We start from the raw sequence: 25,600 nt of genomic DNA on the forward strand, positions 1-25,600 counted from the left end.
AGTAAACAGGGTGAGAAGGCACATTGGTTACCGGTAAGATAATGGGTTTCGTGATGCTTGCGGTTCGAGTAGTTGCTCGACCTTTCGTTTTTTCTTCCCCCTGGTTTTCCTATAACGACTAATACAAATTTCGCGATGTTTCTTTGGGGAAGGAGAAATATGAAAACCTCGGCCTATTTTTTTTACCCGTCCCTGTCAAACCTGTGTCTGTGCGTAGTCTGTAATGGTATCCACATCGACGGGATATTATAAACCCTAATCTGCTAACTTCCCCGTTTCAGAGGCTGAAGAATCAAAGTTTGAAGGGCAAGACAAGCTTTTAAATGTGCAGCAATTCGTACCTTCGCGAGATTGCACTTCATTCAGGTGGAAATCGCAAATAACGTGCTCTTAACAGCTGCTATGCTTCTGTTGAGAGTTATGTTATGGAATGGATTCGTGAATTGGTACGACTACTTAGGCAGTACGTCAAGTTCTCTTCTACAGGGTAAACCAAAATTCATGCCCCTTGGATGCCACAGTGTGAGTCTTTGCTTATCTAACAAAATTTCGTCCCTTGCATACGTATTTTGGGTAGAAATTGGACGTCAAAGAAAGGCAGTGTGGCTTCATGTAACCACACGTGCGTTTGATACGTTCCCTTAGTGCAATGTAACAGTGCTGCCGAGGTAGAGCAGTGAGTAGAGCTGTATGTCCAGCTGTATTTTTTTCAACATTTCTACTCTTACATTGTGTGGTATGATGATGTCCTCTTAGATTATAGCAGGTATTATGCAAAACAGCTGCAATTATTTAATATTTGCATGGAAATGAGAGTAAAGTGAAAGACATGCTGTTACTGATTACAACGGCCTTACTCAGTGTGGTACAGTGACTTTCGACAGCGTTAGTTAGCTTAGAGATTGGACGTGGTGAGCCCGTGTTAGTCGACTAAGACCACATTATCAGCAGCTCACTGAGTTTGAACGAGGTCGTGTGACAGAGCTACAAGAAGCTGGTGTTTCTTCTGCGATACTGCAGAGACTTGGCAGGGATGTAGCCACTGTACCTGATTGCCGGCAGCGGTGGTCACGAGAATTGAGGGTCGTAAGACGACCTGCTGCGGGCGACCCTGTGCCACCACCGAGAGGGACGACGGTCTTGTTTGGCATGGGAACCTGGCACATCGTACTCATCTGCAGCAGCAATCTGAGCAGCAGTTGGCACCACTGTGACATAACTGTTAAAAATCGGTTACCTCAAGAACAGTTCCGAGCCAGATGCCCTGTAGCGTGCATTCCGCTGAACCCCAACCCCTGCCATTTGCGACTTCAGTGGTGTCAAGCTAGAGATCAGTGGAGGGCAGATTGGAGGTCTGGTCAAATCTGGGTCTGCCTAGGGTGCTAGTGATGACCACGTGTTGGTTAGGAAGAGGCTAGCAGAGGACCTACAACCGACCGGTCTGTGTGCTAAACACACTGGACCTACTCCTTGGAGCTCTCTAGTGATTATCCCGCACACCCTGACTGCAAATTTGTACGTCAGTGTGGTGATTCAGCCTGTTGTGCTGTCACTTACGAATAGCTTTTCAAGAAGTGTTTCCCAATAACGTAACGCTCGCCCACATACTGCTGTTGTAATTAAACATACTCTACAGTGGTCACTCGATCACCAGATCTGTCTCCAGTAGAGTACATATGGGACATCATAGGACGAAAATTCCAGCGTCATCCACAACGAGCATTAACAACTATCCCCGTATTGACCGACCGAATGCAACAGAACTCCATCTCTCAAACTGACATGCAGCTTCTGTACGAAACAATGAATGCACGTTTGCATGCTTATATTCAACATTCTGGCGGTTACATCAGTTATTAATGTACCAGCACTTCAGATTTGCAATGGCTTATCTCGCGCTTAGATTAATCTGTGAGCTTGCAATTTTAATATCATAAATACGTTACCAAGACAAATGTATTTACTAAATTTCATTACTGTACATTAATTATTTTTTGGGGTTGCAATTTTCCTGTCAGTGTGTGAAAGATTATTTTTAACTGATTAATGGTGTGCTTCGGGTGTGGCACTGAGTTGTTACTTCAGTTTTATGCACAGTATTTCGACTACCGATACACATTGGAGTCTACCCACTGAGAACACGGCTGCTACATATGCTGCGGATTTGCTATTACGTGTGCTCGCTGCCTAGACTCCAAACAATGTGTGTCGGGCGTCGAGATATTGTGCATAAAACTCAAGCAACAACTCGCAGGTACACGCCGAAGTACTTTATTTACCAATCGCGCTGACAAATCCTGAGAGATTACGTGTTTTTAACTGAGTATTACTCTCCTGGAATATTACTGAATTGTCTGACAATATTTGGCGGTTACAATGAAAAAAAAACTGTTACTGTAGGATATGTGAAGAGTGTGTACTATGAATTATCTGACAGATCAAAATTGGAAAACAAAAATATACACACGGACCCGGAATCTAACTCACAAACTCGAATATGGTAATGCAAAACTCGGCAAGCTGGGCTAGACAGCTACTATCATCAGGTGACAAAAATCGTATGACAGCAGACAAAACGTGCATGGAGGTAGGTGACTAACAGATTGGGGAAGACAGCTGTAAGTATGAGAGAGAATTTTCAGTAGTTTAGAAGATAATTTAACGTATTAAAACAGAACTACAGTATTGAGGCCAACAACATGATTTTCTTCGATAAAATGGAGGTTTATAGGTAACAAACAACGCTGGTTGTTAACTATATCATTGTTGTTTTCAGTCCGAAGATTGGTTTCATGAAATTCCTCCATGCTACTCTGTTCTGTACAAGTCTCTTCATCTCCGAATGACTACTGCAACCTAAATCCTTGTGAGTCTGTTAGTTGTATTCATCTCTTGGTCTGACTCCTTCCTCCCCCCTCCCCCGTCCTCACACATTCTTCCTATCGATATTAAATTGGTGATCCCTTGATGTGTCAGAATGAGTTCTACAGCCGATCCCTTCTTTTAGGCAAGTTGTGCCACAAATTTATTTTCTTCTCTGTTCTAATCAGTACTTCATCATTAATTACACGATCCTCCCATCCGATCTTCAGCATATCAAAATGGTTTGTTGTTCATGATTCTCTTCCATACACGCTACATCCAGACAAATAACTTCAGAAAAGACTTTCCAACACTTACGTCCATTATATTCCATGTTAACAAATATCTGTTCTTCAGAAACGCTTTTCTCGCTATTGTGAATCTACTTTACATTATCCCTACATCGGCTGTCACCAATTATTTTGCTGCCCAAATAGCAATGACTTGAATTCGACAGTAGGAAAAGGAAGAGAAGGGAAATTAGTGGGCCAATCTGAACTGGGGGAGAACGGAAAGAAAGCAGCAGCCCTCTGGTAGAATTTTGCACAGAACATAATTCAATCATTGCTGGCACTAGAGGGTGTAAACGTGAAAGAGATCTGGAAACACCGGAAGGTTTCAGACTGATTAAATAATGGTAAGACAGGGATTCCGGAGCCAGATTTTAAATGATGTGACAGGGACAGATGTGTACTCTGACCGCAGTTTATTGGCTACTAACTAAAAAAAAAATATAGTAAATTAAGGTGATAGGATCTTGATAAACTGAAAGAACCAGAGATTTCTGAGAGTTTCAGAAAGAGCATTAGGCAAAGATTGTCTATAACATAGGAAAGGAATAACGTACAAGGTGAATGGATAGCTTTGAGAGACGAAACAATGAAGACAACAGAGGATCAGATAGGTAAAACAACAATATCTAGTAGAAATCCTTGGATATTACAGGAGATATTGAATTTCATTGATAAAAGGAGAAAATATAAAATTGCAGCAAATGAAGCAGGCAAGGAATACAAATGTCTAAAAAATGGATGCACAAGAAGTGCAAAATGACCAAGGAGGAATGGCTGGAGGACAAATAAGGGTTTAGCAGCGTACATCAGTAGGGCAAAGATAGATACTGCATACAGAAAAATTAAGAAACCTTTTTTAGAAAAGGGAAACAGATTTATGAATATCAAGAGCTCTGATGGAAAACCAGTACTAAGCAAAGAAGGGAAAGCTGAATGTGTGTCTACTAGGGACATGGACATGAAGGCAATATTATAAAAAGGGGAGTAGATGAAGAGGAGTTGGGAGATAAGATACCACGAGAAGAATTTGACAGAGCACAGGAAGAGCTCAGTGAAAACAAGGCCCCCGAAGTAGACAATATTCTGTCAGAACTACTGGTAGCCTTGGGAGCATCTGCCGTGACAGGACTACTTCACCTGGTGTGCAAGATCTATGAGGTGGGCGTAATACTCCCAGACTTCAAGGCTAATATAATAATTTCAATTCCAAAGAAAGCAGGTGCTGAAAGGTGTGAATATTACTGAATTTTCAGTTTAGTAAGTTATGGTTGCAAAATACTATCACGATTTCTTTACAGAAAAATGAAAAAACTTGATAGAAGCCAACTTCGGGGAAGATCAGTTTGGATTCCAGAGAAATGTGAGAGCACGCGAGACAGTAATGAACCTATGACTTCTCTTAGAAGATAGATTAAGGAAAGGCTAAACTATGTTTATGGCATTTGTAAGCGTAGAGAAAGCCTGTAGGAACATTGACTGGAGTACTCTGTGAAATTCAGAAGGTATAAGGGGTAAAATACAGGGAGCGAAAGACTTTACAACTTGTACAGAAATCGGACGTTATCTGTCGAGGGGTGTGAAAGGGAACCAGTGGTTGAGAAGGGAGTGAGACAGGGTTTGTAGCCTATCCCCAATGTTGTTCAGTATGTACAAATTAGGAAGCAATAAAGGAAGTCAAAGAAAAATTTGGAGTAGGAATTAAAGTTCAGGGAGAATAAATAAAAACTTTGAGATTTGCCGATGACATAATAAAATTCCAACGTCTAAATGGTCGCACAGCTGAAAGATATCCGGAACCCAGATATGCACGTACTGAGAACTGTTCAATAATTCATGGCTGTTAATTTTCTAAACTCAGTTTTATGTATTTAATCATGTTACACGCATTTTTCAAAGTAGTTCCATGTAGTTGGTGCATTTTTGGTATTTTGATTATATTGTACGGTTAAAAAAAAATCTGGACATCCCTATGGTAGTCTTCAGCTACTTTACTAGGTCCCTTTTTGAGTTGCAGTTATACATCAAACATAAAAAGTGAATTAACAGCATAGGCCATAAGGCCGATATTTTCAGATGCCACGAGACTTTGTCAGTGATTTGGAAGCTAAATGTATCCTCCTGCTTGTAAGAAATTTGCTAGTTTGCCACGTAATCCTGTTTATGTAAAGAAAACAAGACTTGAATTAGTTATGTTTTTACTGCGATACAAACCAAGCTGGCACACTCAGAATGAACATGTTTCGAATTCCTGTCCTCCCATCAAAATTTAGATTCTCCATTGTTTCCCAAAATTGCATAAGGCAAATACCGAGATTGTTTCCTTGCCCATCATAATCCAGTCAGATTTTGTGGACCATCTGTAGTGACATCCAACGTCATCTTCGTTCCTTGATTCGGAGCCCTGTAGTCAGGTATCATTCAGCCCTGCACGCTTATACCCAGTGCAGATTTCTTCATCTCTGCATAATTGTGACAGACTACATCCGCTGTTTATTCCGGTCAAGCCCTGGTCTCCCTTTAGAAATGTTGGCCACACATTTCCCTCTGTTACAAAATCAAGTATTCCTTGATACCTCGGAACATGGTCTATCAACCTGCACTTTCATTTAGTAAAATGTAGCATGAAGCTGCTTAGTCTCCAGTTCGATTCAGTACCTCTGCATTAGTTACCAGTACTCAATTGACCCTTCTAATTATCAATGTTCTTCTGCAAGGTCACATTTGAAAAGCTTCTATTCTTCTCTCTGTTGATGTTCATCCAAGTTCCATTTCAATGTAAAAGTTTCAGTGCTTATGAGATTGTCAACAATTTTCCTGCACAGACAGCGAAACTCATCAATTGCTTTTAATTTCTTATTCTCTAATTAAATTCCCTGAGAATCACATAAATTAATTAGACAATACTGAATAATCCTTGTTTTACTTTTGTTTGCATTACCAGATAACATCTAGACTAAATCCACTCCATTTAACTACCCTTCAGAACCATTTGCCATTTTTGGCAGAATTAAGTCATTGGCAAACCATAAGGTTTTTTCAATTGTATTTTCATGCTTGGTGCACAATTGCATTTGGATTTCATGAAAGATTTAGTTTTCCAGTGTGAAACATTTTTTAAAGAAAGATAAACACTTGCTGTTACCTAATTTCGTCTCTTAGGTGCCATCACGACTTTTAAATTTCTCTTTGGTTTCCTTTAATGCTCAAAATTTATACAAACTGTATAATGTGGAGGATAGGCTTCATATTCAACTACTGCCTCCCTTTCAAGTACATCAAATCTCATAATTGAAGTGTGCATTCTGTAAAAGTTTAAGATAACCTTCTGATCCAAGCTATACATCAGTAAAACGTATAGTAATTCAGTTTTGATGCAATAATTTAATTACCATTTCTCAGATTTGTGGCCTTCATTATAGATATCTACCTTGACTGCCTCATTAGATGGCCCTAGAAAACATTGGTTTCAGTACTGGTCTTAGAATTATATAATAGTTGGTGGTGTAGGAATACTGTAGCTATCAGCTATTTGAAATGCAAATTTTCGCTTAATAGGATGACCATGTATTGAATGAAGTCCTCATTTTTAGCACCTGACAAAATTCTGTGTATAGGCAGTATATGATGTCATTGCATGCAGTGGCGGATACAGAAAAACCTCCAGGAGGGGGCGCTAAAGATTTCTTGTGCTACCTTTACTTTTACCATAATAAAAAATAAGTCACATGCAAACTTTTATTTAAACTGATTATACAAATTCAGAAGACAATGCCATCTTATGAAGCAAAAAGTTACAATTGTGGTTCTTTTCCTTAAATGATGAATTCCATGTGCCTATTCTTCCTGGCAGATTGGTTAATTACATTGTCAATAGAACAATCTATGTCAGAGTGAGTGTTAGACAGAGCTAAGCCATCAAGTCGATCCTCCTCCATTGTAACCTTGGCCATGTCTTGTACACCGCAATTTTGAAAAACGTCTTTCTACTCAAGCAAAAGATCCAGGTTGACAAGCAAATATTTTGTACAGTGTGTGCAAAATAGGATAGTCAGATCTCCACCACTTGGATCTCTGACTGCAGTCTTCATAGTTTTGAATTTGTCATGAAGGTCCATTCCATATTGCAAAATTCTGCACGTAATAAAGCTTATTCTATAAGAGTGTTTTATATTTTATGTCTTTCTGTTCCAGACCGCGAGGATCAATCAATCCTGTGTACTGGAGAATCTGGTGCTGGCAAGACTGAAAATACGAAGAAGGTGATCCAGTATCTGGCATATGTAGCAGCCTCCAAGCCAAAGAGCTCAGCACCACACACTGTGAGTATGAACGCTGCAAGTGCGTGCAAAGGAGCTGAGGAATTGGACTGCCCTGGAAGTTTGTGGTACATTTCGTTGCTGATTGCTGTTTTCAGATTAGCTGATCAACCCCTGAGAAGTTGGTGTGGTGCTGCATCTTCTTTCTCTATTTACACGATACCATTTATTTGAGAGATCTAGAATTTGGCAATTTTTTAAAATTTTTGTTTCCTTTTGGGAGGTGGCTGAAGGTTTTATTGTGAGAGGTGTCTGACCTTCTTGTGCACACATAGGAGGGATCTGTGGCCTTTCTTTTACACACATGGGAGGGGCCTTTGAAAATAGTAGTTAATGTAGAGTTTTATTGTTTGTTGGACTTGTGCTGCTAAGGAATCTGCAATATCACCTAGAAAGGTGTATGTGGAATGCAGTCCAGAGTCAACTGTTCCACCTCTCTATAAACAGTAATAGTATCAGTTAAATGCAGTACAGAATTTCAGCTTTATGATGATAGACTGTACGTTTTTCGTGAATCTGAAGATTTTGCAAATTGAAAGTTTTCTGAAAGTTAAAATGACATTTCCGAGAAGATTAGGTGGTTATTCAAATTGAAGTGTCAGTGCTAATTTAATAGTTCTTTTCCAGATGTTTACCAAATTTCAAACAAACATTAGTAATACTATGCTCTCTGCTCCAGGAACAAAAGCGTAAAATGACAGACCTTTGTAATGAGAACAGTCATATTTTAAGTTAAAAGAAAAAATGACCCTTTCTTTTGCTTTCTTCCAATTAAATATGTGAACTGTTTTAACATAAGGCATCTGTTGAGTTTCCCAATACTTTCATTTATATTGAATGAGAAGCAGAATTTTATATTGTGGGGAATGTGTTTGTCATAGCTCTTGTATTAGAAGCTTCTGCATTGGCATTAAAACAAAAATAGTTGTTTACATATGTGGTCTTTAAAAAATTCTTTGTGGTGGCAGACTGTCTATCCTATTTTATTTTTGTTTTTACATAATTGGTGTCTCTAATAGATGCCATTTTCATTTGTTAGGAAATGAGGCAAGAAATAAAAATTGCTTTAGGTGTGGGTACGCTCTCATGATAGATCATAAAGATTTATGTTGTAATTTTTCTCTACATGTGTTGTTGTGAAAAAGTTTAGAAATATACGTTAAATAAGTTTAGTAACTAATTTCTGTTTAGAATTTAGTAAACTGTGTAATTAGAATTTTAGACATTCTCAGTGTCATTATTATGAGCATTCAATGTACAGCATAGTAAGTTTATAATGTAACAGTAAATTTTAGTACTTTCCAGTCTTGTTCAGAACTATGGTGAAACATAAAATTTAGTTTCTCAGTAGTTTCTTGCTCACAGAAAATTAAATTTTTTTTGACTGAACAGTAGAGCTTCGTAAAATTAGCAACATATCTTTTTCTTTCTTAGTTTGCTTAGTATTTCTGTCTAAAATATAAAATAAATAATGGACATGTAGAGCATCTTGCATGTTTTCTATTGGAATAGTGACTGCATGTGTACGATGTTTCTGTTGCATACGGCTGCTGCATGCGGCAGGTCCCGAGCCCAGCACTCATCATTGTAAGTACTGTGTTTTGTCTCTGGTGTCTCTTCAATAATTTTCGCATCTGACATTAATTCAACAAAAATGATATGTAGATAGTAATTGGTTGACTAGATAGTAATTGGTTGAGAAAGAGTCCCTTAATGTGTGAGATGGTTTTTTAAAGATAGAAATACGTACAGTTTCCTGTTGGCTTTTGACGATGGTTTGTATCGTGTGCTAATTGTTTCCAGATTCTCAGATAGTATCCAGATGTTAAAAAATTTTGAGGGGTACTTTAGTATTTGGCTCTTGTACATATTCTTTGCTTGTAGCATGTTTTATGGGTTACAAAAATTTTTATTGGAATAAGTACACAGTATCTTTCGAAACTGTGCCGTTGCACTTCAAGCACTGAAACATTGCAATTACATTTGTCTTGAAACATAGTCCATATCCTAGTTCCAAAGAATAATACAGAGTGAAAACTAATTTGAAAGTACGACACTCCATAACAGGAATCTGAATTGAACACAACAACATAAATGCAACCCTCCAGTACTCACCAACCACTTGCATCAAAAAGCTACAGGTTTTGTTGCCTAACAGTAAACTAGCCCTCATAGTGTTCACTATAGAAACACAGTGCGCGGTGAGCCACAAGGAGACGTTGGGGGACGGGAGGGGGAATCAGTCATGGCACATAGCGACAGTGGATGTACATTTTGAATTTTTCATTCCATTATTATAAATAGGTATAGTAATTTGTGATCCACAGAAAGTGTTGGGCATGAATTGCAGATCTGCACCTGTGAGTAATATAGCAGCAATTAATTTTTATCAATTAGTGGGTTGGCAGTGTAATAGGAGATAAAGGTCTAGCTGGTTGATCTGAAAAATACAAAGTTCATGGCATCAGTCCTACATTGAATGCAATGTTCCCAATGTAATAATTTAGTGATGACCAGTTGCTTGCACTTCTTCCAGCATCTGAGTCACTGTTTCTTTAAAACACACAAATAATGAGGATAAATGACATACAGGGGAATTATGCAGACCAATCAGATGTGCTTCTCAGAATTGTTCTGCAGTGGAGTGTGCACTGATTTGAAACCTTGTGGTAGATTCCCTGTATGCAGGACTGGGATTTGAACCTGAGACCTTCGACTGTCACTAGCAAATGCTCTACTGACTGAGTTGTTCAAGCACAAATCACTAGTGCTATCACACCCTTACTTCCTCCAAGATCTCATCTCCTACCTTTCAAACTTCAGAGAAGTTCTTCTGTGTACCTTGGCTGGATTACCATTTCTGGAAGAAGGGTTATTATGGAAAAATGGCTTAGTTACTGCCTAGGAGATTGTTAGTCATGGTCCAGTACACAGTTTTAAAGTGTGCTTCTGTTAGATGATGTGAGCATTTGTTGGCATAATTCATTCCAGCTGTCTTGAAATTTACTTCCAAGTAAAAGATAATGTCTTCATAGACAATATTGTAATGTTGATATCATGGAAATGAAAAATGTTCTCAAAGCATTTATGTTCATGTTTGAAGGCTTTACGAAATTTACTACTGAATGCATTTTAAATGAGGACAGAACTCTTCTCCAAATACAGTTGCACTCTGCCCCTAAGTGTTACTATGCTATTGTAGTTTAAAATGACCGTTACATTTGCTAAATGCTATTACATTGGTTCAAAGAAGAAAAGTGATATTGTGCAGTGTTAACAAAAGGTATGTGAAGTGGACAGATAAATATTTTGTGCATTTTCATATTAAATTGATTCACAGCTAACATGTTGCAGGTGGTCTCTTATATAGAAAATCATTATAGTTGACGGAACCAAGTTTTGATCAACTTTATCAAACTGGACAATATCATAAATGATCCCACAAAATGATTGGTCTATATGATAGTTGGAGTCAGTTACATTCACCCTTTTGTGTTCAGTTTAGAAACTTGCGCCAAGAACTGCTTACAATGTTGTTCAACAATGTTGTTCAAGGGAATTATCAAAGTGGTGTTACATTGAGGTAAGCCCCAAAAAACATTTTTTTGCCACATGCCTGTCTGTGAATTCGAAGTGAGGAGAGAAGGAACAAATAAACCTTATGAAACTAAAATTATTTTACTTTGAGGTTTCTTGGCATTTGGATATCACACTGTGCTACAGACATTGCTGCGGAAACTCACTAACCCGTGTAGGAGGGAGTGTTCTGACAAAATGCTGCAAGTTACAGATGGCTCCAGGTATGCTAATTTCATATCAGCAGGTACTTTAGGCAATTCCATTCAGTTGATTTATGCCTCATGGAGGTGTTCATGGGATGGGCGTAGTGTGCTCGTTTCTTATTGTCTGGGAAGACTAACCCTTTACAGAATGTACTGTAGGAATATACAATAGTTGGAATGATCATTTTCAAACACTGTGCTACTCTAAAATCACCCTTTATGGTAATGATACTGGCCCAAAACATGACTGACCGACCTTGCTGCTTAGTATGTGGGAGTGTTGGCTGGAGACGTAAACTGATACATGGTTGTCTTGACACTCATCAATGACCATCAGGTGTAAGACAAGCTCTGCACTGGTTGTTGAAGGTAACTGACACCATTGATTGGGGTTCTATTCCAGGCATTCCGTTGTTCAGCTTTGTCGCACACCTTGCTGCCAGGGGGTTTGTACTTCTCATTGGCATCCACAAGACAGACAGGGAGGGCAGCGGCACATGCCGCCTCCTGGAATGTGGGTAATGGATTTTTATTCAATGCAGAATTCTCTCAAATTTGCAGCAGCCATTGTCTACAAAGGGAAATATTGCTGCTTGAGTAAATATTATATATCTGGGAGTTCCTTAGTTCCACTCTGTTTACAGGAAATAATGCCAGTTCCTTGGTGTGGTTGTGGTTTTGGTGCTTTTCTACAGCCAAGATGGATGCAGATCTTTACAGAACTGTGCCAAAATAAGGTCTTCAATTTCTTAGTCATTTTCTTGTTCAGCCCTTCCAATGCTGTAGAAAAAAGCTGGTTCAGCATCCTGACTCACAGATTCAATTGTCAGTTCCCAACACTTCATAACTGTAGCAGCCACATATGAGCCAGTCATCCCTCCGCAATTCTCATAAAAGAGTGCAATTACTGCATGATGGAATCGTGTCAGTAGTTTAGCGTTTACCTGTGAACAAGGAAAGCCCATGTTTGCTTGCTGATTCTACATTTTCTTTTACACAACTGTGCTACATATTGTAGTACAATTGAAAGAAGACAGCCATGCTATACTGGAGGTGTGTACATCTGTACTTAATCTATAGACACAAACACATCCATTGAAAAAACCACATACCATTGTCTGTCTAAAAGAGAGGAAAAGAAGTGTGAAATTTTAAAGTAGAAAAATGTGCTCTCCATAGTTTGGACTTTCTCAACATCTGAGTGTGCAACATAGCACCACAAACAGTCTCAGAACTACGAATTCTGCATTCCAGCTGGCAAGCTGCCGAGTTGTGTATCAAACTGGAAAAACTACACTTTGGTGCAATACTAGGTTGTAAAAATTGATTGAGGTGTCACATGTGCATGTAGTCATATATTGTCCATGGGTTACACATTATCTAACCAAAACAAAAAAAATGTAGTTTCAAAACGTATTGTTGAACCTTATTACTGTCAGTCAACAATAAAAATAGAAATTATGCAACTAATGTAATGAATCCATTAACATGAGCAGGAGTGAGGTTTTATAAGCAAAGTGTTACAGATGGCATTGAAGTTAAATAAACCTTTTTAAAGTTAATTTCCTTATTTAAAGTTTAGTTCCTCTTCGTTGATATTCACTGTGATCATCACAGCAATTCTGACTTTCTTTACCTATTTCAGATTTTTAATTTTAGTTTCAATCTAACGTTGTAGGAGTATGAAGAAATAATGTTTCTCAATGAGTTCTAGCTTTATTTCCTATCTCATTGGATGCCCTGTATGTAAAGATAAGAGGATGTAATTTAAGATCGTTGAATCGAAAGTGTGGCATCCATATTCATATTAAAAGCATAAAAAATATACTTTGTATATACTTTTCAAATATTCTTATTTTTCAGTTGTAAAGGAAATCTATTTAAAAAATTCTATCTTTTGGGATACAATGATTTGTGAATGTTTCAAATGTATTTCTTTGGGGTGACGCATTCTCGAGCTTACCAAATTAGTTACGTCAAAACTGACAGCTTTGAATCTTGTCCTCCCTGGAAAATTTTTTGCGGATGCCCATGGTACTTCTGTTCATAATAAATGCCATGCTTAAAGGCCAAATTAATTGTGTGGAGACTGTTGTGTTGACACAGGCATCCTGGTTACATCCAAAATGTAGTATCCAGTTGAGGAAGAGTGTCTCATATAAAAAAAATAAAAAGAATGAAAACACACTGAGCAAGTCATGAGGGTGTTGCAAAACTTTTTTTCATGCCAACAAACATTTTGCCATTGGGTGCCAATAAAATATTTAGTCTTGAGGGTAGTGAAATTTAAATGCTTTGGACACCAGAGGGGAGGACATGTACATACTAATCACAAACAATTCAAATTTCTGGCAGCTGTGAAGTAAAATAGTACATTGAATCCCGGAGTCTTAAGTGAAATTGAAATGAACTAGGACTGCAGCCTCGCACAAGCTGGAAGTTATCATTTTGCATTTATTGTGGACTGGTGCTACTGATGATACAAAAGCAGCTTAAAATGCACTGGCACAATAATGACAGAATGAAGTAAATAAGACCAACTATGGAGCCTCCATAATTTCAGGACACTTAAGAAAGGCGGATGGGATTTGCAGACACATCAGACTTTGATTTAGGCCTTAGTATGTGCAGCAGAATGTCAGGATGTTGGATGACATCTCAGTGTCTGGAAGACTGAACCTTATCCACCCATAAACTGCTGGCTGGTTGGGATAGCTGTTGTCTGGAACAATTGAACTAAGCAGATTTTTAGAACAGGGGTCTCTAATGAACAGTGACAAAAAAAGAATAATCAGTTGTGCCCCTCCAAGGTATGTCTTTGTTCTCATCAATCACAGCTGCACACCCATTCTTGTATTACTCCTCTTTCTCTGTGCAGCTATTCTACCAGTTTCTGGTGTGACCAAACCAAACTACTTGTTGCTTGTTGGGATGATCTTGCTCATAGCACATAGTCTTAAAAATACAGGTTGTTCTTATGGTTTCCTGCATGATGTGGTGTCAGGGGATGCTTGCCCATGTTAATTACTTAGCCATGTTAAGTTTTCTGCTGGTCATTGTAATTATTTTCAAACGGTCACCTGAATCCCAAGTTTGTCAGCATGTTGTGAAATTCATTTCTCATTTGCGGGATAAAATTTCTGTTTATTGTTTAGTTGGGTCATGAGTTTACAGTTCAATTACCTTGAGATCTGGTGAAGTTTTCGGTGTACAGGTGATTTTGGGATCACAGTCAATTCGCTAGATTCTATATTTTTATCCTAAGGATTCACAAAAATTATACAGTATATTCTTGGAATTATTGCACTTGAATTTGGGGTTAGAACACACAACTTCAGGATTATGACGATTATGACAGCAATTCCAGTGTTCCCATTTGTTTGCTCACAATCTGAAAAGCATGCATTGTGAGTGATTCACTCTGTGCTAAATTAAAGAAGACTATATTAAGTATAATTTTCATCTGAATGAATGTCATGTAATTAGTGCACTTAAATTGCATTTGTTTATTGAAGTGACAAAGTCTGTAATTGTACCTTGGCGTTGCAAAATCGGTACTAATATTTAACACATCCTCTATTTTCGTAATAATTGATGATTTGTGCCTTCTTAGAGGACTAATACTTCATACCTTAGATTGGCTTCTCTGTACACTATTTAAAAAAATTAAAAACTGCTCAAACATAATGGGGCAGTGCAGTAAGTTTGGGGGATGAAGTACTGTATGCGACTGAATGTTTATACAGACTGTTTGGAAGGAAGATATCCAACATAAATTAACTATTTATTTTATGGTTTAAAGTTCATAATGTTGCAAAAGATCTCTGCTAAAGTTCTTTCCTGAATGAATATGAAACCCCATTGTGGAATGACAAAGTTTCAGATATTTCAACTTGTTCCATATAGCCTGGAGCATGTTTGGTGTGGCTGTTTCCATTGAATCCCATGTATGGTCTTTCAAGTACTGAAGACTGTAAATTGTCACCTGATAGACAGTGTTTCACATAACCCAATAAGCAAGAAATCAGTCTAATGAATCTAATGGGCAGGGTAAGCAGCAATCTGTGGCTGCTTGCTCATCATTCTGTGGTATAGGGAAGGTGTCATTGTTGAGTGACTGTAGGAAGATGCAGGATGACTTACTTATCAGACCAAATTTCTAATTGACATGACAAACAACAGGTTGGTCTAAATGCAGAGATATGTTAGGTCAAATGAGTAGGAAAAAAATTCTGTAATGTTCGAATACAGCATCACTAGCCTGCTGCTTGAGACAATCATGTTGATTAAATATCCTAGTATAATGTCACAAAGTGATATGAAATGGATTGAGCACATAAGGATGGTACTATGTAAGGTGAAATATTGACTTTCGTTTTTTTGGGTAAATTTTAGGAAATTGTGGTTTACCTATAAAGGTGGCATTGTATAGAACACTAGTGTGACATATTCTTGAGTACTGTTAGTGTTGGGATCCCCACCAGGTTGGAGTATAGGAAGACATTGAAGCCTTCAGAAGTGTGCAGCTAAATTTTTTTACCAGTAGATCCGATCATGATGTGAGTGTTAAAGAGAAGCTTTGTGAATTCAAATAGGAATCCCTGGAGAGAAAAAGATGTTCTTTTCATGGAACTCCATTGAGAAAATTTAGAGAACATTACATTTGAAGCAGACTACAGAATGATTCTGCTGCTGCTAACATACATCTCACACAAGGACCACAAAGATAAGAGAAATTAGAGTTTGTGTGGAGGCATACAGCTAATGGTTTGTCCCTGGCTCTACTTTGTGTGTGGAACAGTGAAAGGAATAACTAGTAATGGTACAAGATACACTGTACCACACACCATACGGTAGTTTGAAGGTAATGGATGTGGGTATTGCATATTGGTCGAAACCTTGAACCATATAGTTTAGACAATAATTACGGCTGCTATCTGTGCTGTTTGAAGATCTTCCTCTTCATGTGAAGAAAATTGTCTGCTGGTATACCCATCACCGAGTAATATTTTAGCATTTACTACTGAAGTGTACAGTTGGCACATACAATCATACTTGTAACCACCAACCCATATACATTAAGAAACCAGATTTCACTTTCTTTTTTTTTTTTTTTCTTTTCTTTTTTTTTTTTTTTTTTTTTTTTTTTTTTTGTCACCTTCTGTCTTGTTCATTAATTTGTTCAAAGAAATTGACAGTCCTCATCATTATTTTCAAGGAAAAACGGTATCAGCACAGGTATCTGGAGTTTTTCAACCCCGAAAAGAATGTATTGCTATGTCTTCATTCTGCGGTCAACTATGATGGTTTTTCCATGTACAAAAGGGAATTCTGTAAGGCAGTAGGTACTGATTCAGAAACTGGTTGAAATGTTCATCCAATATGCCATGGAGTTCCTCAGCTAGTTCTTGTAAATTTTTATCTGCTTTTATTCTCCATACACTGTGTATCAAATGATTTAGCCTTGGAAAATTGACTTTTGTCGTGCAGCAACTACCCTGTATTACCAGGCCACACAGAACTACTAGTTTTGATTGAAATAACAGATAAAGGGCAGTGTAACTGTTGGGCCTGATGTCAGTGTGGAACCCTCTTTTATATGGGCAGTTTACAACTTTTTATTTTTTTAATATATATTGTCTGTGACATTTTTTACTGGCAGTTTTTAGTAACCTGTTACTGGCAGTTTTTCCTTGAGATGAATGCCTTTCCCATCCTTCATTGTCAAATTTGTTTTTCAAAATGTTTGAAGCCTTTTTATTTCACTTCAGTCATTGCACTTCCTCTCCAAAGCACTGTCACAAATAACACACATCTAACCCCATTTTTTTCAAAACTTCTTTCAAAACAAGCAAACTGTTGCACAGAAGGTCAAGGCTAACGAGGCCTTGTGAAAGTGAGGTAGGGACAGTAAGAAACGATGGTGGTGTGGCAGAAAAGAGTGCAGGCAGTATCATTATTGATCGATTGAAAATAGTGCGTCGAACAAAGAAAATGGTTAGAATGAAAATGAGAGTATTAAATTGTGCTTGATTCTAGTATTTACGAAGAGGGGGGGGGGGGGGGGGGGGAAGAAAAAGAAACATGAAGCTATGAGCAAGAAATTGGAAGGAAATGGGTTTTTGTTTTTTGCAGTTTTTGAATTTCTAGGGAAATTTAAAGGTGGTAAAATTGACATTCTTAGTAAGCACACAATAAAATATAAGTGAGCAAATTTTCAGACCTTTTCCAGACCTTTCCACAAAGACACCTTTTTTGTCACAGTTTGAGTTGACAAAACATGTATATTCGGTTTGAGATAAACTGTCAGGGTGGTATGGTCATATAAGCACAAGGTGCAAAAAATTATACACTTCTAGGAGTTATCACACTAATAATGTGTTAACCTCTTTCTTTGGTAGTAGGCACAATTTGGTGAGAGTGAGTCTATTAGTTTCGTTAGGCACTCCATATCCAGCTGAAATGACTCACTGTTAAGATGCCATATAGTTACTAATTGCGAGTACGTTGACTGCTATGTTTCACCTGCTTTGCTAGATAGCCCCAGACATTTTCTGTGTGATTAATACTGGAGAATTTAGTGGGCCATTTAAGGGGCAACAGGGTGGCTGAGTGTTTGTCAAACCCGGAATGTATGCATACAATCCTGTGAATGTGGCTGTTGTCATTGTGGAAGATGGGAGTGCCCACAGCATGTTCATCACGAAGGGAGAGAAGAAAGGGCAACACGTGTTCTCAGTAACCTGAATAATAGGCCCAAGTCATGCTAAGAACACCATTCACAAAACATACAGAACCACCATCTGCCTCCAAATACTGCAGGTTAGATGCCACATTTGGCTGGGATTTCAGTGTTCCCGACACCTCACATCATTTGAAAAGAGGCAAATTTGCAACTTTGGCAAACACGCTACATGCCTCCAGACATTTCCTGCATTGTTTGGCCTTTGAAGATGTGCAGCTTTATGTGCTGCTGGGAGTACTGGCAATTTGTGACTCCAAATGTCCTCTGCATTGTCAGCTTGGAAACTGGTGGAGACGGACTTGCATTCACTAATAGTTGCAGTTTCTCTTGGGTTAGAACCAGATTGTTATTAATAATGCGTGACACATCTCTAGTCCCTATTGGCTGTGATCTGTTAACGGGCAACTGTTCGCAAACCATTTCATGTGGCTGCAAGTGGTACGCTATTCCTTGTCGAAACATTGGACAGTCTGCATTGGTACACAAACAAATCTGGAAGCCATTTCACAATGTACTTACTCATGGCCTAACATCCAAACACATTCTTTTTGTCTTTATTTCATTACTCCACGTCGACCCATCTTAACTCCACTTACTCTGTACAACCAATTTTCAGATGTGCTCTATTTCACTGACATCATTTACATCAGCTGTGGAAGATCACAGGACTCTCTGGTACCAGTTACACACCACCTACAGTGCTCCAAAGTTATAATGCACTTGACAAAAGAAAATATTGTAATATGAAAACTAGATAAAAAATTGAGGCAAAATTCAATTAGAGTAGAGATAAAAGAAAACGTTAAAGTTGTTTGTGATGGTTCAGTGTAATTGCTTTTAGAGTATTGCATTGTTTTTAGTTAAAGTAAAAAATCAATGGATTTTTCAAGTCATAGCTGTGAAAATCATTTTGTTAATTTAGTAGGAAGGGGTTGAGCTCATGAAGTTAAACATAAATGTTATCAAGTAATAAGAGTCAGCATACCTCCTTCTGGATAACAGGAGAAAACTGAAGAAGTTAAATATTTAGTAAGCTCTTTAAAGGGGAAAACAATCACAGAAAATGATAGACCATCAATTTTACTATTTACATTCTTTATTTTTGGCACATTTTAAAGACATTTGAGGAACAAAAATCATTAAATATTGGTTATATGAAACTATTGGGATATCTAAAGCCATTGCTTTGAATTAACTATGGCAGTGTATAATGAAATGGTATGTGAAACTGTAAAAGAAGAAAGCTGTTAAGACAGAAGACAAAAATTCTTGTAAACTGCCAGTATTGTCCGTTGGGCACTAAATTAAATACAATCAATTTCATACTAGAGGACGTGACACTAAGCATGAAACAAGTTTCACTTCTTTGGTTGTGATTCTGTAGATCTTCAGTCTGTTTCATATTAAATTAATTTGATTCAACTATGATTGGTCAATTTGATGAATGCATACAGCATGCAAAAACAGAAGAAATTCTAACTCTTATGGAAACTTTTACTGTAACATTTTAGGGAAATGTAAGATGTGCTTTCTTATAGAACTTCTGTTTGTGTAGTTTAAGCATGTAAAAGCAAATTATTTCCTCTCAGCATGATGGAACTGGAGGAGTAAATAGAAAATCTCACTAAAAAAAAAAAAAAAAAAAAAAAAAAACATTGCATGATCGGAAAATTGTACAAATCTCTGCCCACTGTGATCTGATTTTTTCCAACAGTTTCCTTTTAATTCACTGAAAAAACATGCATGTTGTTTACTTAAGTCAGGACTCTCCACATTTAAAAATTTGCACTAAAATTAAAAAGTAATCCAAAAGAAGTGTCAAAATGTTATTAATTCTGTATTATCCTTTATTTCATGCAAACATAGTTGAATTCAAATTTTGCGGTAGGTAACGATCTTTAGTAGCATTTTCACTAATAATGTTCTTCTATCTATTCATATAACAACATTAGACATTTAATTTTCCAGGGAGAGCTAGAACAGCAGTTACTCCAGGCGAATCCAATTCTTGAAGCATTTGGAAATGCAAAGACTGTAAAGAATGACAACTCTTCCAGATTTGTAAGTGCCTCATTTACAAGATTTTCAGTTACTAGAACATAAACTTTCAAAAATAGTGAAGTGTTTGACACAGTATATTAAATTTTATAGGGGAAATTCATCAGGATAAATTTCGATGCATCTGGTTACATTGCTGGAGCTAATATTGAAACCTATTTACTTGAGAAATCAAGAGCAATTCGTCAAGCTAAGGATGAGAGGACATTCCACATATTTTATCAGCTGTTAATGGGTGCTTCCCCAGAACAGAGAAGTAAGTTACATTTTATTGTAAATGTTCAGTTGTACACACTGTCGGTGACATGTTAGAGGGGTATATATTGTTAGCCATGATTTGTTATCAATAGTACCAAACAATTATATGCAGATACACTGAAAATGTTTGTTGAATTGCAGCTGTTACACTAGATTAATCATTACATTTGTTTTCTGTTATTGAGAGTGTAAGTGATAAGTAACTTGAGAACGTGACTTAAGCATGTTTGTTACAGAGGAATTCATCCTGGAAGATCCTAAATTGTATACATTTCTCTCAAGTGGGGGACACTTACCAGTACCTGGAGTTGATGATGTGGCAGAGTTTCAAGCCACTTGCAAGGCCATGAGTATAATGGGGCTTACACCTGAAGATTTTTCAGGTTGGTTTCTGCCATTTTTTCTTCCCTACCTTACCACATAAAAACACAAAATGCTTCCCACAAGTGCTCTTTTTGTGTATGGTGAAATAAAACCATAAATTAACTGGTTTAGACTGCCTCTATTGCCGAATGGTTAGTGTTGCTGCCTTCGGTGCGGAAGGACATGGGTTCGATTTCCAGTACCACCTCAAATTTTATTTATTTATTTATTTTTTATGTACTTCCTCAGAGTTCTTTTTAGGTAAGGGAACTCCAGTACAGGATCCACTTCATCCTTGTAAGGCAAAATGAGGAGCTGTGTGAATCGTGAAGAGTCCTCTACTGGCAGTAAATGCTGGGAGGGTTGGAAAAATGCTGATCTCATGTCCCACAATCACAGATCACTCCATACACAACCTTGTAGGAAAGAGTAGGTTACTCGAAACAGGCCTAAGCCCTAATCTGTGAGTTGTGTTTTACATTTATATTAACTGGTTTGTTTCGACCACCCTTGGAACTTGAATGTGATCATATAGCAAGGAAAATGTAGCAAGAAGACAACTGTAACTATTAGCAGGTAATTGGTTCTGTGTATCCTTAATCTACAGCCAGATGACTCTACTTTTCTCCCACTATTTGATACCAGTATTTTATTTCCTTCATAGTGGTACCATGGCAAGAAATCTATTAAGAGAAATGACATTTTCCAACTTCTTCTGTATTTGCTTTATTACCACATGACTATTTTCTACCTTTTAGGCCATAAGCAAATAATTTTCTGCATATGACACATTTTTCTACTTCATTAATGTGGCCTAAAAGGCAGAAACTAATTGTGTACCAACAAATTAAATACCACAGAAGTGGAAAAATGCTTCGTCCTTCCAATGTTTTGTCTTTCATTGTGAAGACAGATGATGGTAACAGATATGAATAGAGTTGTAGTTGACATTCACAGATGTGTATGTATGTTGATACCTCTGGGATTATTAGAAAAGTGTGAGGAATGTTACGTGAACATATGCAGATGTCCACTACAGCTTGAGTGTCATATATTGTGCCCCAGGTCTAAGTTTGATATCAATGTCGCTGATGTGTAGTGGTCTTGATGAAAGTGAAATTCCTATTAAGTTGCCTTTGCATATAAGAAATGAGATTTCTCCCCCTTCCTCTTTCACTTTCCATTTCCCCCTGTTTTTAATTTTTTTTTTATATTTTTAAAATATCTGAGAATATATTGACATTGTGATGTACTTCTTATGTCCCAAAATTTGGTGTGCAATGGTCCTATAACTTGACTGCAAAGCTGAAGTCATTCAAGGTGTTAGTGAGATGAACATTGATTCAGAGCTCTGGTAATGTAAGAAAATTTGGTCATTAGTATTTGATGCTCATAAAGGAGAAGATTACTGGCATGAAATTCTTGATTAAGAGACTGTACACTAGTCTCTCTTTCCTGTTTTTGATTTGTGGGGACAAGCATTCTCTGAGAATAACGACACTGACGTGTCTCGGATTTCGACAGGGAATACATCTCTGATCCCAAGAAGGGGCTCCTCTAATCCAAAAATCCCTCTGTGCATCCCACAGGTACTCTGCTACAGTAGTAGCTGCTTCCTGCATGTAGTGCACACCTGACCTATTAAGGGAACGCCACAGTTCTCCACCCGATTCTTATGTTCAGTATTACATAGAATGTAAGTGTGAGACTTTCCTGTCTTACTCTGCATAGGTGGAACACAGTTTATGATCACTTGCACTAGCAGTGATACCTGTGGAACAAACAAGCAGCTCCTGTGGTACAGTACACAAATTGAACAGCTAGCTGGAAGCATAATCCAGAGCATAGTGAAAGTTAACGTAAGCATGCGCAGACTGTTCGGGAAGCAATCTGAATCAAAAAATGCAAATTCAGATTAGGGTAATTGCTCTACTATCTGTAGCACGTATCAAAGGATTCAGAGAACTGCTGGATAAGTGTGGGGCAGCAGTATTTACGTGCACTCATGTCAGTGGATGGGCCCATGTGACATGGCTGTGGCTGCAATGGCAACCTCCACAGTAAAAAGCTGTGGCGGTGATGTGAAGCCAGAGTATCTCTGATCTTCCCTCCATATCAATATTCAGGCTGCGCAGGGAATCTGAGTCACTTTTGGATACTAAAGAGGCGGTGTTGGTTATGACTGTCAGACTGGTACAGTATGCTTCGCAGCTCCCTTGTTACTCGTAGAGTGTTGCAGGCTTCTCATTTAGTTTTCAATTGTGAGGGCTGTGGAAATGTTCACAGTACATACAAACATCCTTTGCTCACTATTTCTATGGAACCTCAATTTAATCTTTAAGCAAAGAACAAGATATTTATTGTAAAATTACTAATTTTTCTGAGTTAAAGCATTGATAAGTAATCATAAGTACCGTGAATGTTAGTTCTGTTTGAAGCCCTTAAAATAAATGTAAATTCTTGGTTTTCAGCTATTTTCCGCATTGTTTCGGCTACTCTTATGTTTGGCAATATGAGATTCAAGCAGGAAAGGAACTCCGATCAGGCAACTCTTCCAGATAATACAGTGGCACAGAAAGTGGCTCATTTGTTGGGTCTCAGTGTTACAGATATGACAAAGGCCTTCTTGAAGCCTCGCATAAAAGTTGGCAGGGACTTTGTGACAAAGGCACAGACCAAGGAACAGGTAACAATATTTAATTACGAATAGTGTATTGGCTTTGATAGTTACCAACACCTTCTCATGCCCTTGCCTGAAAAGTTTCCAATTCAATGTGAAAGGCACAAAGCTCCATTTTTGTAATGAGTGGTTATTATACTTATGAGTTTTTAAAAGGAAAAAATAGAAGTTAGAAACTTTTCTGGAAGGGTTTTAGGTTTGTTTTCTCTGTGTGTGTGTGTGTGTGTGTGTGTGTGTGTGTGTGTGTGTGTGTGTGTGTGCGCGCGCGCGATTAATGGCTCTAATGTTTCATGAAAAAATTTCTTCTTGATAGGTGGAGTTTGCTGTTGAGGCAATTGCCAAGGCATGCTACGAGAGAATGTTCAGGTGGCTGGTTAACAGAATAAACCGATCACTGGACAGAACAAAGAGACAGGGAGCATCGTTTATTGGTATTCTTGATATGGCAGGTTTTGAGATATTTGAGGTAAAGTCACTTGAAGAGTGTATTATATATCCAGGATTTATGTTTAAATGATACATCAACTGTCATTTTGTTGTTATTATGAAATAGATTTGCTCTCTTTACAGTAGAATTAAAATAGGAATTTGGACACCTACAAATCAATCTACATGAAAAGTAGCAGATATAGTATTTACCGATAATGAGACAAGGTTTTTCCCACAGCTGTCATTTGAAAAAACAGGGTTGTCTTACATTCACAGCTTAAAAGATTGCTGCTAAGGTCAACATCTAAATATTGTGTAATAGATTAATATAGGGGTCATCTTATGTTTACAAATGAAGCTTTGGCAATTTGTGTCATGTGCAGATTTATTTTGAAGAATTCGGGACTAGAGGGGAAACAGTGACACCAGTTTGGCGGAGAATTAGGACAAATGTGAGGAGGTGACAGATGATTGGACAGCAAATTTTTGTAGTGCTCCCAGTCATGGGAGTGTGTACTGCACACCTTGGATTCTATCAGCATCTACCATGTTTAAACAACAGTTAGCCTGGATCCATTTGTAGTCTGAATTGAATTGACTCTAAAATTCTACAAAAACTCAACAGTAGACCACATATCTGCAGGAGGCAGTAAAAGTCTAGAGGAGGGTCAATGGCATACTGACAGGTTCCATGCAGCAATGTTGTCAGTACTCACTGTGGGACATGATGGGAATGAAAGTGGGTATGTCAGCTGCTGGTTTTACACTGAGAGAGAGGGAGAGCAGTGGGTGGAATACATCTTCGGAAGCAGGGAGTGCAATGCTGTCACATGCTTACCTCAATACAGATGCGAAATTTACTATGTACTCGAAAAAAAATATCTGCATTCTTGGATCCCACTGTTACAAAAAAAAAAAAAAAAGGATAAAAATTAATGTAGCCAAACAAAAAATAGCATAGGTTTAGAATAGGTATAATGTTGGCTGTTAAAGCGGATACTTCATATCAATGAAACAGTTTGTAATTGTGACTGGTTGTAATTGTGACTAGTCATAATATGTTAAAAACAAAATTTTCTCAAGGAGCCTAAAAAAGGGGGAAGGGGGTTGCTGTATATTCAGGGTTGCTTTATTAATCAGGGTCACTTTATTTTTGGGTGTATACGATACTTTTATAACAGTAATAAACTTATGAACACTCAAAGGTTATTGAACATCAAGGAAGAGGAAGGACGGGGATCTTTTATTAGACATCTCAATATAATGTCATAAAATGAAAACTCCAGTGCATTATTCTAGTATCAATGCTTTGGAAAGATTTAATTTTAAGATTGGAGTCTTTGGAAAGATTAATTTATTTGAAAGTAACAGTGTTTTTCTGTTTTCAGCTCAACTCTTTTGAGCAGTTGTGTATAAATTACACCAATGAGAAACTTCAGCAGCTATTCAATCATACTATGTTTATTCTGGAGCAAGAGGAATATCAGCGTGAAGGAATCGAGTGGAAATTCATTGATTTTGGACTAGATTTACAGCCTACTATTGACCTTATTGACAAGGTAAGCACTCCTGGCATTTCTTTTATTGGTGACGTGTAATATGGAAATAATGTTATTTTCTTTTGAGTGAACTCATTAGAATGCAAATAGCACCTTTATGTCATAGGAAGAACTCATTTTTCAGTAACAATCATCAACTGAAAATTAATGCCTGAAGTAAACCATGTAAAAAGAGTTTTGTGTAAGTGGATTTTAAATGTAGCATTGCCTATCTTTTAAGTGCAAAATAACTTTAGTTTTTCTTATTAGCCCTGC

At 37.7% G+C, this 25,600-nt stretch overlaps 1 protein-coding gene across 1 annotated transcript in view; it reads left to right on the forward strand.

The window, feature by feature from the left end:
- LOC126457868 (myosin heavy chain, non-muscle-like) overlaps positions 1-25,600 on the forward strand; it is a 285,711-nt gene that overhangs the window by 189,183 nt on the left and 70,928 nt on the right. The window contains 8 exon segments of the mRNA XM_050094524.1: positions 7,347-7,474; positions 9,035-9,058; positions 19,967-20,059; positions 20,150-20,312; positions 20,551-20,697; positions 23,149-23,363; positions 23,671-23,823; positions 25,175-25,345. Of these exon segments, the coding sequence (XP_049950481.1) occupies positions 7,347-7,474; positions 9,035-9,058; positions 19,967-20,059; positions 20,150-20,312; positions 20,551-20,697; positions 23,149-23,363; positions 23,671-23,823; positions 25,175-25,345 (1,094 nt within the window).

The sequence above is a fragment of the Schistocerca serialis genome, chromosome 2, assembly GCF_023864345.2.
Source record: "Schistocerca serialis cubense isolate TAMUIC-IGC-003099 chromosome 2, iqSchSeri2.2, whole genome shotgun sequence".
NCBI lineage: Eukaryota > Metazoa > Arthropoda > Insecta > Orthoptera > Acrididae > Schistocerca > Schistocerca serialis.